Source organism: Carcharhinus amblyrhynchos, chromosome 9 (genome assembly GCF_965287045.1).
Source record: "Carcharhinus amblyrhynchos chromosome 9, sCarAmb.v2.hapA, whole genome shotgun sequence".
NCBI lineage: Eukaryota > Metazoa > Chordata > Chondrichthyes > Carcharhiniformes > Carcharhinidae > Carcharhinus > Carcharhinus amblyrhynchos.
This window is the reverse complement of record NC_137332.1, coordinates 26,602,514-26,615,606: the sequence shown is the minus strand read 5'-3', so window position 1 is coordinate 26,615,606 and position 13,093 is coordinate 26,602,514. Positions and strand designations below refer to the sequence as shown.

The window sequence follows — 13,093 nt, the reverse complement described above, 5'->3', positions numbered from 1 at the left end:
GATACTGTTTGCAGAAGATGTCAGTGGCTTTTGATTCATAGATGACCAGAGAGTCAGCTTGAACTTACACCATGCCTTCTACTTTATGATTTTTTCTACTGCCCCAGTGTTGAATTCTATTTCTATTTGACCCTTGCCCTGGTTCATTTGAAATGAGTGCATGCAGAAATCAACTTGTTTATTCCAGGAACAACATGGGTGTGTTTCATGAGACTATGACCCCAGTGCATCAAGAGATGCAGTCTTAGGAGTGGAAGACCTTGGTTGTAAATTGCCAAACCTGGTTAGTTAATTACAGTTTCTGGAGCTAGAAATTTGAGAAATGGAGTAATTTCTGTACATACATCTTTTCACCTGTTTCCAGTTTAAAGCTTATTTATCAATGTCACAAGTAGACTCACATTAACACTGCAATGAAGTTACTGTGAAAATTCCCTAATCGCCACACTGTGGTGCCTGTTCGGGTACGCTGAGGGAGAATTTAGCATGGCCAATGCACCAAACCAGCACCTGTGGGAGGAAACTGGAGCACCCGAAGGAAACTCATGCAGACAGGGGGAGAACATGAAGTCTCCATGCAGACAATGACCCAAGCCAGGAATTGAACCCGGGTCTCTGGCACACCAGCAGTGCTAATTCACTGTGCCACATTGGCAACTCTGGGGATTTCAGGGGCTCTGCAAGCTCATGAGGTTCCTACATCTGCTGACTTACCCAGAATGCTTTTTCTGTGGCCATATACAAGATATTAATAATCATGAATGAAAGCACAATTTTCCTTTGTTCCCTTAACGCTGAGATTATTGATGCTAAGGCAATGGTCACTGGATGTGTGCCAATATCACAACAAACACTGGCGACTTGTCAGTAACTTCAGAACCCTGCGGAAAGGTCTGAAAACTGCTAACACAAGGTTCAGGAATTCAATATGAGCCAAATCCTTTTTATCAGGAATTCCATGTGTAGGTGAAATTAATGGAAGCCAACAAGAATTCCTCTCCACATGCTTTTCACTATCACTCCTATGATTCAGATGCTGCCAAACCAAGCAGAGTTATAAATTGGCCTTTTGTTATTCTCTGGAGTGTTGGCTCTTCAACCTATTAGGGATGATTTTGAATGATACATTGAATATCCAGCACAGAAATAACCGATTAGGCCAAGTGAATCATGCCAGTGTTTGAGCTCTGAATGAGGCTCCTTCCACCTCCCTCTTTATCTAGCCCTACTATTTCATTCAAAGAGAAAAGAAAAATACAGAACAGGAACAGCGCCTTCGGCCCTCCAAATCTATGTTGATCATGTTGCCCTAACTAAATAAAAAAAAACCTTTCACCCTGACTTGGTCTATATCCCTCTATTCCCTCCCTATTCATGTACTCATCCAGATGCCTCTCAAATGTTGCTAACATGCCTGTGTCCACCACCTCCTCTGGCAGCGCCTTCCAGGCACTCACCACTCTCTGTATGAAAACCTTCCCCTGCACATCTCCCTCAAACTTACCCCCTCTCACCTTAAACCTGTGTCCCCTTGTAATTGACTCTTCCAGTGTGAGGAAAAGCCTCTGATTATCCACTCTGTCTATGCCTCTCGTAACCCTGTAGACCTCTATCAGCTTTCCCTGCAGCCTTCGTCTTTCCAGTGAAAACAATCCTAGTTTACTCAATCTCTCCTCACAGCTGACACCCTCAAGACCAGCCAACATCCTGGTGAACCTTCTTTGCACTCTTTCCAAAGTTTCCATATCCTTCTGAATGTGTGAAGACCAGAACTGCACACAACTCTCCAAATGCAGCCTAAACAAGGTTTTATATATTCATTCCTCCCTAATATTCTTAACTTGCTTTCCTTTAAATGTATCTATGTCACTTTCCTATGTCACCAAGTTCCACTTTCTAAGCTCAGATTTCTCTTCATTCATATACCTATATCACAAATTTCAGGCAATGCAGGACCTTAAAATCAGATTGATTGGTTATGTAGAAGCAAGAGTGACTGTTTCTTTTTGTTTGTTCCCTCCTTTAGCAGGCTCTTCAATTCAATACAACAAATTATTTGCTCTTTGTTTCTCCCCCTTTTCAGTTGATATCATTCACACCACCAAGAATGTACTACGCTATGAATGAAATCATTTTCCCTGGACTTGGTGCAGACAAGGGCCTTACATTTGTAGAAAGCCTGTAAGTAAGTTCAGTGGGTTTGATTGCACAATGTTAGCACTTGAGATGGAACCATTATTATCAGCTTTTGTTACATTTTGTAAGCAGCAAGATTATTTGCTAAGGAGAGGTGGGGTGGATGGTGAGGTGAAGAAGAATGGGGTTTCAGGGGAAAAAACATCCAGGGAGGGATTCTCTGACTTCTGGCAAGTATCGCGATGGCCTAGAAAATTGTCAATCTTTGGAAAAGCAGGTTTTCTGCCGGGTTCCAAACCCATTGAGGCCTTCCCAAGCCACTCTGCTTGCCCTGATCGGGTTCCTATGTATATCCAAAGCCACAAATTTAAATATAATTAGTGGCTTGCAGCTCAAGTCAAATGGCTTTCACTATTCACTCACCTTCCCAGTGGGATTTCCACTGGGCGGGCATTTGTACAGGGCCTCACAAACACGGATTTGGTGTGTTGGACCCCAAGGGTTGGGGCAATACTGTCAACCCCTCAGCAAAGAGAGGCACCCTCCCCCCACACACACCACACAGGCATGAGGTTTACCCAACCTCCCCACTTAGCCCTCTCCTTCCCCCTCAGATTCCTCACTCAGCCCCCTTCAGGCCAAGCACCTCAGCAGTGCCAACAGTTCACTGCCCCTCTGCACTCATGCAATGACACTCTTGGGCACTGAGGGGGCCTGAGGAGGTAGATCCAGTAGCCATGCTGCTGCCAGGCTGCAAAGGACAGGTATCTCAAGGGTCCTGGGGTTTGGGTGACTGGCAGTTGGGGGAGGAGGGGGGATGTGGGGATTTTGAATAGACCATCAAACCCAGCAATTGTTCTCCAATTAGTAGATTTGCATTGCAGGAACCCAGTCAGGGCTGGCAGCATGGCTCAGATAAATCCTGATTGCTTTGACCCCCATCAGGAATCTCAATATTTGGCTGATGCCCCATCCTGTGGGGCATCTCACGAGCTGGAAAATCCAGTACAATATCTTTAAAGTCATTATTAGAATAGACTGCAGTGTGAGAGTGGAGAGTGTGGCCCAGGCCATCAGGGAGTAACTGTTATCTGTGCTGGAGTAATCTTTTCCTTCAGAAATATCTAAATATGCCAAAGCAAAACCGACTCTTTTATATTCTTTAGGGTTTCCTTCACTGCAAGTGATGGAATATTAGATATATAAGCAGATTAAGTGTGGGTAAGCTCGTGTGTCAATGCACTCCCAGCACAATTATTTGTTTTCTGATAACTATGAGGCAATATCTTTAGTTTACAGATTTGGTAGAAAAACAGGCTGAGTTTTGAGGCCTGACCCTGGAAAGTTCAGTTTGTGATGAAATATCTCTAATAAAAACATAACATAATTTATTCAGTCATCATAAAGCAGTAACCACAACTCGGACACACATATTTATGGTTGTTTGAAAAATCTGTCATAGAATCATAGAACCATAAAATTCCTGCAATGCAGAAGGAGCCCATGAGTCTTCACTGACCACAATCCCACTCAAGCCTTATTCCTGTAATCTGACATATTTATCCTGCTAATCCCCTGATATTAGCGTCAATTAAGCATGGCCAATCAACTTAACCTGCACATCTTTGGACGGTGGGTGGAAACTGGAGCACCCAGAGGAAACTAATGCATACATGGGGAGAATGTGCAAACTCCACACAGACAGTGACCTGAGGCTGAAATTGAAGCTGGGTTCCTGATGCTGTGAGGCGGCAGTACTAACCACTGTGTCACTGTGCCGTCATCTATATAAATATCCTGAATTGCTTAATCATGTTGCAATGATTCATTCTATTTTATAATTAGGCCTACACAATGAAAATAATTAATTCCAGTTAAATCTTTTTGAATTTTGTAGTAAAGGAGAAGTCATCGACCCTAGTTTGAAGTTTCAGATGTCTATATGTACTATGCCTGAAGCATTGAAAAAGCTCTTGTATTTTCTTCTGAAGCCTTTTGTAAGTATAAGAGTTGAGTCATGAATGGATTTGGGTGAGGGGAAAATACATAAGGCAAGACATTAGAAATGTATGTGTCACTGCATCAGATTTGTGACCATCATTAAGATTGTAAGATGTGAAGGGAAATCTATTTTTAAGTATATTGGTTCAATCCTGACCTGTTTTGTTTATGTGAATTAGCTACTTATGTATCTTATGCATGAAAACTTTAAGGTACTGCAGCAGTGGGACTTATCAACGGGAAAAAAGTAAAAAGTTTATTTATTAATCACAAGCAAGGCTTCCATTAACACTGCAATGAAGTTACGCTGAAATTCCCACTAATCGCCAAACTCTAGTGCCTGTTTCGGGCAATGCAGCTAACCAGCACATCTTTCAGACTGTGGGAGAAAACTGGCGTACCTGGAAGAAATATGGAGAACGTGCAAAGACAGTGACCCAAACTGGAAATTGAATCCAGGTCTCTGGCACTGGCAGCAGTGTTAACCACTGTGCCATCGTGCTGCCCATGGTGGGAAAGGGATGCTCAGATCACTGTCACTTTGGGTTTGGGGGCCAGTGTTGAAAGGGTTTTCTGGAGCGTCATACCGCTTCTTCAGTTTGTTCTTGCGAGGGGCTGTAGACCTGCTAAGGTGCCATTCCATGATGGGAGTCTTGGTTGCAATGGGAAAGGCCCCTATTATCCACTTTCAGGATGACAGAATGCCTGCTCCCTAACTGATCACTCAACCAGTACTCTTATTAAGGTCAGGATGCCCTGATCTGGCAGATTCTGTAGAGAGAGCTAATGAGCTGGAGTTTTCTGTTTGACTGGGTTTTCAACAACCTCTTAAAGGTCATTAAGTTGTCCGTCCAACTCACAGCGGTTCCTGCAGTGGGCGGGATTAGAAAATTTACTGGAATATTTCAAGTTGAGCTGACCTTTCATCAGAACTGAGAAAAGATAATGGGCGGCATTTTATAGCCTTGCCTGAAACTGTAAAATCCTGCCCAAGGAGAAAGGACCTTTCCGTGTTCTGCCCCTCACTCACTCCGATTCCTGGGGCAGTAAAATTCCAGTCAGTGTTATAAACCTTGGGAAGAGAGAAGTGGAAGTATGGAAAAGAGAAGCTCTGTGACAAGATGAAGAGCAGATGAGATTAAATCATTCAAGATTTTATGATGCTACAGCCAAACGGAGTGTTAATAAATACAGTTGTGGGTTTCGCAATGGAACAAGGGCTGTATGTAAATGAGACATGAATAGTTTTCTAAAAAAAAATTCAGCAAAATAATTAAATAAAAAGGGTCAAGCCAAGCGTAATGACCTCAAGTTGTTGAACTCAATGTTGAGTCCAGAAGCCTGTAGTGTGTTGGATCACAAAAAGAAGGGCTGCTTCTTGAGCTGGCATTGAGCTACACTGGAATAGTGCAGCAAGCCAAGGACAGAAAGGTCGGAGCAGAACAGGAGCAAGATGCGGAACATTTGAAGTTGGAAGTTGAGGCGGCCTCCCTAAGTCCTTATCATATGTATCAGTCAGCAGGCCGGTGTGGCTGCTTTTACTCTGCCTACTGATCTTGTCCTGATTTGTGAGCATATGCAGCTCCTGCTCCAGCCTGCTCTCTCCAATGCTTCTGAATTTCTAAGAGCCTCAACAGCTTGCAAGGTCTCCAGAGAAACCCCTGCATAAGTCCTGGACTCAACATATCTACAGTTCTAGCTTAATTCCTGGTCCTTCACAATTGGTTATTATAATCATATCCTTAATCTTCCCCACAAAATACAATAGGTACTGAGACAGATTATGAGATACCAATATTTTGATTTCAGTATTATTGTAAGATGTGACTGAATGAGAATGCCAGTGACCATGTTAGTTTCTTTGCCATAATGGAAGTGATATTCATGGTACAGCAATATCCTTCATTGATATTTCTTTTTTCATAAGAGTCCTAGAATCGCAGATGCTTTCAAGGCACTGATTGGAGTAAAGTGAGTTATGAATTATGAAGAAGGGTGAAAAGATATGTTTTTGCATATTTTAATTGCAATTTTGGTGAGCTTTTTCATAGTTAAAGCTGATTCTTTAGAAAACATATTGTAGAAGAAATTTGAGAAGATAATGTTCTCTGATGAACAAATTATATACAAATAAAATTGTGTAAATACTCCAATTTTCAAAAGAAACAGTGGTTGCGATTCTCCCATTGCGGCCCGCAACTTTTCTGTCAGGTCGCAGTGGGAGATGCGTGTCTGCGGCCTTGAACAGGGATTTGTGCATCTCCCAGAGCCGGCAAACAGTCGCCAGTCAGATCACGCTAAAAACCAGCAGGAAAGCAGGTAAGTTATTTCAATCTATTCTACATGTATTTTAAATATGTTTATTAGTTCATTATCGGGACCTGAAAGGTCCTGATTGAATCTCCCACCCCGCATGGAGTACTTCATTCCGGTGGGGTTCAGGCCAGCTCCCCACATTCAGGAAGCTAGCGGGAAACCCTGCCGGAATGAAAGGGGGACAATTGGGACCTCCCAGGAGTTGGACGGTGGGGGGAGTGGTACCCCCTAGGCATGAGTACCCTGGTAATTCCAGCCTTTGCCCTGGTACTGCCAAAATGGCAAAGTGCCCATGCCCAAGGGGGTGGAGCTGACTGTGGGTGGGGACTAGGTGCGGTTGATTGAGGGACAGAACTGTGGAGGTCCTGGGCTGGCCTGCGATCAAGCTGGCTAGCAAACGGGAAGTTGACAATTTAGGGCCAATGTGTGTGCACAGAGTTCCAGAGCTGTCAAACTTGTGCGCAAATAGGCTCCCTCCACCCTGGATTTTTAATGAGATCCCTGACTGGGACCTCTGCAGTGCACTGAGAGCAGCAATTCAGGTGTGAAGCTGAACTGTCAGAACAGTCAGGATTTGGAATAGTTCTCCCAACAATTCAGCACTTTTGGGAGAATCACCCCCTGTATTTCTGGATTGTACCACAGATTGGAGATTTAAGTTTCTGTTAGCAGTTCTTTTAAATAATTTTTATTTGAAATTTAGGCATTGCCATCTTTGGAAACCCTCTTGCTCTAGCTCAGCAACAAAATGTCATAGCTCTATGCTGCACTGAAAACTCTGCACTCCTCCAATTCTGACCATTTGTGCATCATTCTCATACTGTTGCCATCATTGGTGGTGGTGCCTTTAGCTGCCAATCTTTAAGCTCCTTTTTAAATTTTTTTAAATTCCTTCCTTTGCTTATCCAAATTAAAAACAGAAAATGCTGGAAACACTCAGCAGGCTGGACAACATCCATGGAGCGAAAATGACCCATGGTCATCATTTCAGCTCAATGACCTGTGAAGAATTGACAGTTCTGGGTTGTGGGCAGTATTTCTTTAGACTTAGGAATGGGTAATCCATTTTTTTCTCTATACTTGGGTTAAAATGAACAAAATTAATTTTTGAAACAGAAAATAAAAAAAATTAAAACTAACACAGAAATAGTGAATTTCTCATGGAAAGGAACCTCAGATGCAAAGTTCATTGACTTCTGAAAGAGATGGAGAAAAAGAAACTGTCTCTGGCAATTATCAGGCAGCACGGTGGCACAGTGGTTAGTGCTGCTGCCTCACAGTGCCAGAGACCTGGGTTTAATTCCGGCTTCGAGTCACTGTCTGTCTGGAGTTTGCACATTCTCCCTGTGTCTGCGTGGGTGCTCCAGTTTCCTCCCACAGTTCAAAGATGTGCGGGTTAGGTTGATTAGCCATGCTAAATTGATCCAAATGTCAGGGGATTGGCAGGATAAATATGTAGGATTAGGGGAATAAGACCTGGTGGGATTATGGTTGGTGCAGACTCAATGGACCAAATGGCCTCCTTCTGCATTATAGGGATTCTATATTACATAGGCTCCTGGAATCTAAAATAATTTGGAAAAGATTCTGTCACAACCACAGTGACCAAACAAGGGCTCATATAAACTGTGAGCTCTCAAATTTTTATCCTTTAGCAATGAAATTTAATTTAGCTAAGAAAATAATTTCCCACAACGTGATTTGTTAATATTGTATTCTTGCATGTATGTGAATGTGGATTTCAAGAATTAGAGAACTGGGGACCTAACTTTTTACATATTTTGCTATCTTTGCCTGATTTTTGGTTCAAACAAAATGTTACAATCACACAATGTTTACAGTGCAGAAGGAGACCATTCAGCCCATTGAGTCTGCACTGGCTTCTGAAAGAGCATTCTATCAAATCCCACTCCCTAGCCTAATCTCTGTAACTTTGCATACTCCTTCTTTCCAGATGGCAATACAATTCCCTTTTGAATACCACATTTGAAACTGCCTCCACCACCCTTTCAGGAAGTTTGTTCTAGACTCCAACTACTCTCTGGGTGAAATATTTCTTCCTGTCATCAACTTTACTCCTTTTAGCAATTATTTTGAATCTGTGACCTGCAGATTTTTATGCCGTTTTGAGTGTGAACAGTTGCTCACTATTGATCCTGTCTGTACCCTTCTAGATCTAGAATATCTCTATCAGGTTTCCTCCCAGCTTTCTTTTCTCCAAGGAAAACAGACCCAATCTCTCCAATTTACTTCTTAGTTGTTTATCCCTGGAGTCAGTCTTGCGGATATCTCCTATATTCTCTCCAATGCCTCTACATTCTTCCTCATGTTTCTCTATCTGTTTTATTTATTTATTACTTTCACAAGTAGGCTTACATTAGCACCACAATGAAGTTACTGTGAAAGTTCCCCTCACACTCCGACCAGGAGTGTGAATTTAGAGGGAGAATTTAGCATGGCCAATGCACCTATCCAGCGCGTCTTTCAGACTGTGGGAGGAAACCGGAGCACCCAGAGGAAACACACGCAGACACGAGGAGAACGTGCAGATTCCACACAGACAGTGACCCAAAACGGGAATTGAATCCTGGTACTGTAAGGCAACAGTGTTAACAATTGTGACATCATGACCTGAATACTAGTCTAGGGTAATTGATATATATCAGAAAAAGCAAGGGTCCCAAAACTGACCCCATGGAGAACTCCACTACAAACTTTCTTCCAATCTGAAAAACAACAACTTATCACCACTCCCCATTTCCTTTCACTCAGTCAACTTCTGAACCAAATGCCTTCTTTATTCCACAAGCTGGAATTTTGCATAGAAGTCAGTTTTATGGCATTGTATTAAATGTCTTTTGAAAATTCAGATACACCACATCAACAAAATTGCCCTTGTCAACTTTCTCTCTTACCTCCTGATTTTCCTATTCTGCTGCAGTGTACAGAGATTTGGCTTGCCACCAAATTTTCTGTCAGCACTACAGCAGGAACATGATGTGAACAGGCAGTAAGATTGCACCCAATGTGTTTACTGTAGTATAGTACAATATGTGAACCCACCAGTTATTCAGCAATCTTCTGCTCCTTGCCAAGTTCAGAAAAGGCCAATGTTTACCAACCAATTGACTTCTATGACATCACCTTTAGATTTTATCTGTGAACTCCCTGCTTCTTTGCTATTTTCTTCCCCTTGTGCCTCTTTGTGAAGTCTTGCCGCTATCAAGGAAAAGGCCTGTCAGACTCATTTATCAACACGTAAATTCCTTAATCTTCCTAAATCATTGAAAAACCCTTTTACAGTCAGACGTAGAATAGAATGATTGATCAATCTTACAGCTCCTCACACCGCTGTAACAATAAGTTGAGATGATGAGGGTTGAGGCAGCAAAAGGAATTTACATAAGAACATAAGAACATAAGAAATAGGAGCAGGAGTAGGCCATCTAGCCCTTCGAGCCTGCCCCGCCATTCAATAAGATCATGGCTGATCTGTTGTGGCTCAGTTCCACTTTCCCGCCCTCTCCCCATAACCCTTAATCCCCTCTCTTATCAAGAACTCATCAACCCGCTTCTTAAAAATATTTAGCGAGGCAGCCTCCACCACTTCAACGGGCAGAGAATTCCAGAGATTCACCACCCTTTGAGTGAAGAAGTTCCTCCTCAACTCCGTTCTAAACCGCCTCCCCTTTATCTTGAGGCTGTGCCCCCTAGTCCTACTGTCTTTTTTGAGCGGGAAGAGTCTCTCCACCTCTATCCTATCCATCCCATTCATCATCTTATACGTCTCAATGAGATCTCCCCTCATTCTTCTAAACTCTAACGAGTACAAGCCCAGTTTATTCAGCCTCTCCTCATAGCTCAATCAGATAAACCCATCTTCAGCATCTTAACTGCTCTACCCCCAGCAGTCCTCCCTGGGGAGTGATATTACAATCACGACAATTTCAAATCAGAAAAATTGTTTTGATCACAGCTTTAGTGCTTTTATTCTTATGCTTTCACAGATCAGTTGAGGAACTGTGGAAACTCCACGTCTCAGCAATGGTAAGATCAAACGTTGCTGTCAGCATCAGTAAGATCCATCTGATTCTTAAAATAAACCACAAGAGCATTTTAATTTTGAAGCGTTTGCCCATTTCTTGGTTTTAGTAAAATCTGCTTCAGATGAACTTGAATCCAGTAACCTCAGTCAATAATGGACATATTCCAATCACTCAGATTATTTTTAAAGCAAGTGAATTTTCTTTGTTCTCAAGATAGCAATCATAGTTCCTGATATGATTTTTAAAACACAGAATTGACGCTGAATTTAAATCACAAGGACACATCCAAAAATATATAGAATAGTGTGTTTGTCAAGAGTCCACAGAGCCAAGGCAACTCAGCTCTGGAACCGCTGCCTCTTACTTCTTGAGCAGCTTATTAACTGCCACCAATAATGAGGCCAAGTTCTTATATTTTGTGTAGACCTACCGTGAAGAGTATATAAAGGCATGGGGAACGCACGACATTGATGTCCTACTCTGTCCATCAGTAGGTCCTGCTTTTTGTATTGGATGTGCCGGAAAACTGTTAGGTAGGTACCAGTTCAAGATTATCTCCTTCCTAAGCAACTACAGGGTTGCACCAGAGAACAATAGATTCATGTTCACCATTGTATTAATTCACACAGGGGAAATCAGCTGGGTCACACACTTTAGTAATGTATGGCCATAGGTGCATTTATAGGTGGGTACAATTCTGATTTGGTGTTTTTGTCATGATAGGTATGAACTGACAATAAATGATAGCAACTCCAACATGATTGCCTCAGCAACTCCTCAGCTCTTGATGACTCAATCACTTCTCCTGAGACTGCATTCCATAGGATTCACAAAGCTGCACTTCCACCTCTAATTACTGGCATTCTTCTAACTCCTTTGCAGCCCATTAGCTTCATGAAGATGGCCTTGAGTTTCTTTGAATTCCAGGCTCCTGGTTGCACCAATCCATTAAAAAAAATCCAGGATTTCTCTAAGCCCGAACTGTCGAGAACCTGATAACAGCTCCAGGGGCTTTTGGTGAGCTGCAAACCACATGAGGTCCAAACTGCAGAGAAATATCTGATAAATGGCCCAATTAGATGTAGAGGATCATTCTTATTTTAGTTTGACAGTAAATGGGAAAGATCACACTAGGATGAGATGCACTTTGTAAATTAGGAGGCAGTGATTAATCCATAGAATCCCTACAGTACAGAAGAAGGCCATTCAGCCCATCAAGTCTGCACTGACCACAATCCCACCCAGGCCCTATTCCAGCAACCCCAAGCATTTACCCTGCTAATCTGCCTGACTCTACGGTCAATTCAGCATGGTCAATTAACCTAGCCTACATATCTATGGAGTGTGGGAGGAAATACTGGAGCACCCAGAGGAAACCTGTGCAGACACAAGGAGAATGTGCACACTCTGCACAGACAGTGACCTGAGGCTGGAATTGAACCTGGGACCCTGGTGCTGTGAGGCAGCAATGCTAACCACTGTGCTACTATGCTGCCCGATAAATGATACAATGATACAGAATTATAGAAATGAAATGTAATACGATTCCAGAACATAGTTTAATAGCATATTTATTGAAGAAAAGTAATACAATTGATAATGGGCAATATTTTAGACATTATTGCAACGTCATGTGTATATGCCATATGCTAAAGGTACTGAGGTCGGATTCTATGGAGCTGAACATATTCTGAGAGGTGGTGTTCATAAGATATTATCCAAAGTTACAGATAATAAAATACTATATTCTTTATTATACAGCGGATATAAGAAGGACAGAAAAATAACATTACAAATAAATTATTTAAAAATACTTTTCCCAACAGCTGCATCTAGCAACACAATTATTTACAATTTGTTAAATTTTCCTGCGGGTGTTGTGCCAGTTACCAAGGTAACGCAGGAAGATGAGGAAGAGCTAATGGATTATCAGGGCTACAGAAATGATTCCTGGGATAAAACTTTCAAGAAGGTCAGTGTGAGATAAATAAGGCAGTTTCATATATGGCGGTTTATCGTATGATTTCTGTTCTTTCTCTCAAAGTACATGTGGCATTTAAAACCAGATTTATTTGCGGACCATGGGCAGAAATTTATGAAAAAAATTCAAAGTGCTGAATGATTGAGAAAATGGGAGATTTTAGAATAATTTATTTGATGCAGCCTTATGGCACTTAGTACACAGAAAGTGCCAGGATGTGATTCTCAAAAGTGGGGAGGAGGTGGGGGGGCCTTTCTGGATGTGAAGCCAATTTTGCCAGCAAAACGTGGCAGTACGGCAACTGAGGAGACTAAAAAAAGGGGCGCGAACATGATGTTTCATCTCTCGCCTGATCTTACCAGTTTGCCTCGCCAAAGGTCAGGCAGGATATCTCTGCTTTCGATGCAGAAAATCTTAGAATATTGTCTAGAAATTTCAAGGGTGCTGTTGCATTTCTGGAAGCTTAATAAACAGCGACTTCCACCTGCCATTTAACGATGCCACTGGCTACATCAGAGACAGTAAAAAGTCTGACAACACCAGGTTTTAGTCCAACCTATTTATTTGATAATATACTCGCAACTGGGCAGACCGTGCAAATTTCACCAGCTAG

General features: G+C 42.2%; 1 protein-coding gene across 1 annotated transcript in view; it reads left to right on the top strand.

Moving 5' to 3' along the window:
* LOC145348326 (fatty-acid amide hydrolase 1-like) overlaps nt 1–13,093 on the top strand; it is a 64,683-nt gene that overhangs the window by 42,370 nt on the left and 9,220 nt on the right. Inside the window, exons 10-15 of the mRNA XM_080196530.1 lie at nt 2,084–2,181; nt 4,034–4,133; nt 6,065–6,108; nt 10,461–10,500; nt 10,924–11,032; nt 12,326–12,471. Coding sequence (XP_080052656.1) covers nt 2,084–2,181; nt 4,034–4,133; nt 6,065–6,108; nt 10,461–10,500; nt 10,924–11,032; nt 12,326–12,471 — 537 coding nt within the window. The remainder of the gene's footprint in view (nt 1–2,083; nt 2,182–4,033; nt 4,134–6,064; nt 6,109–10,460; nt 10,501–10,923; nt 11,033–12,325; nt 12,472–13,093) is intronic.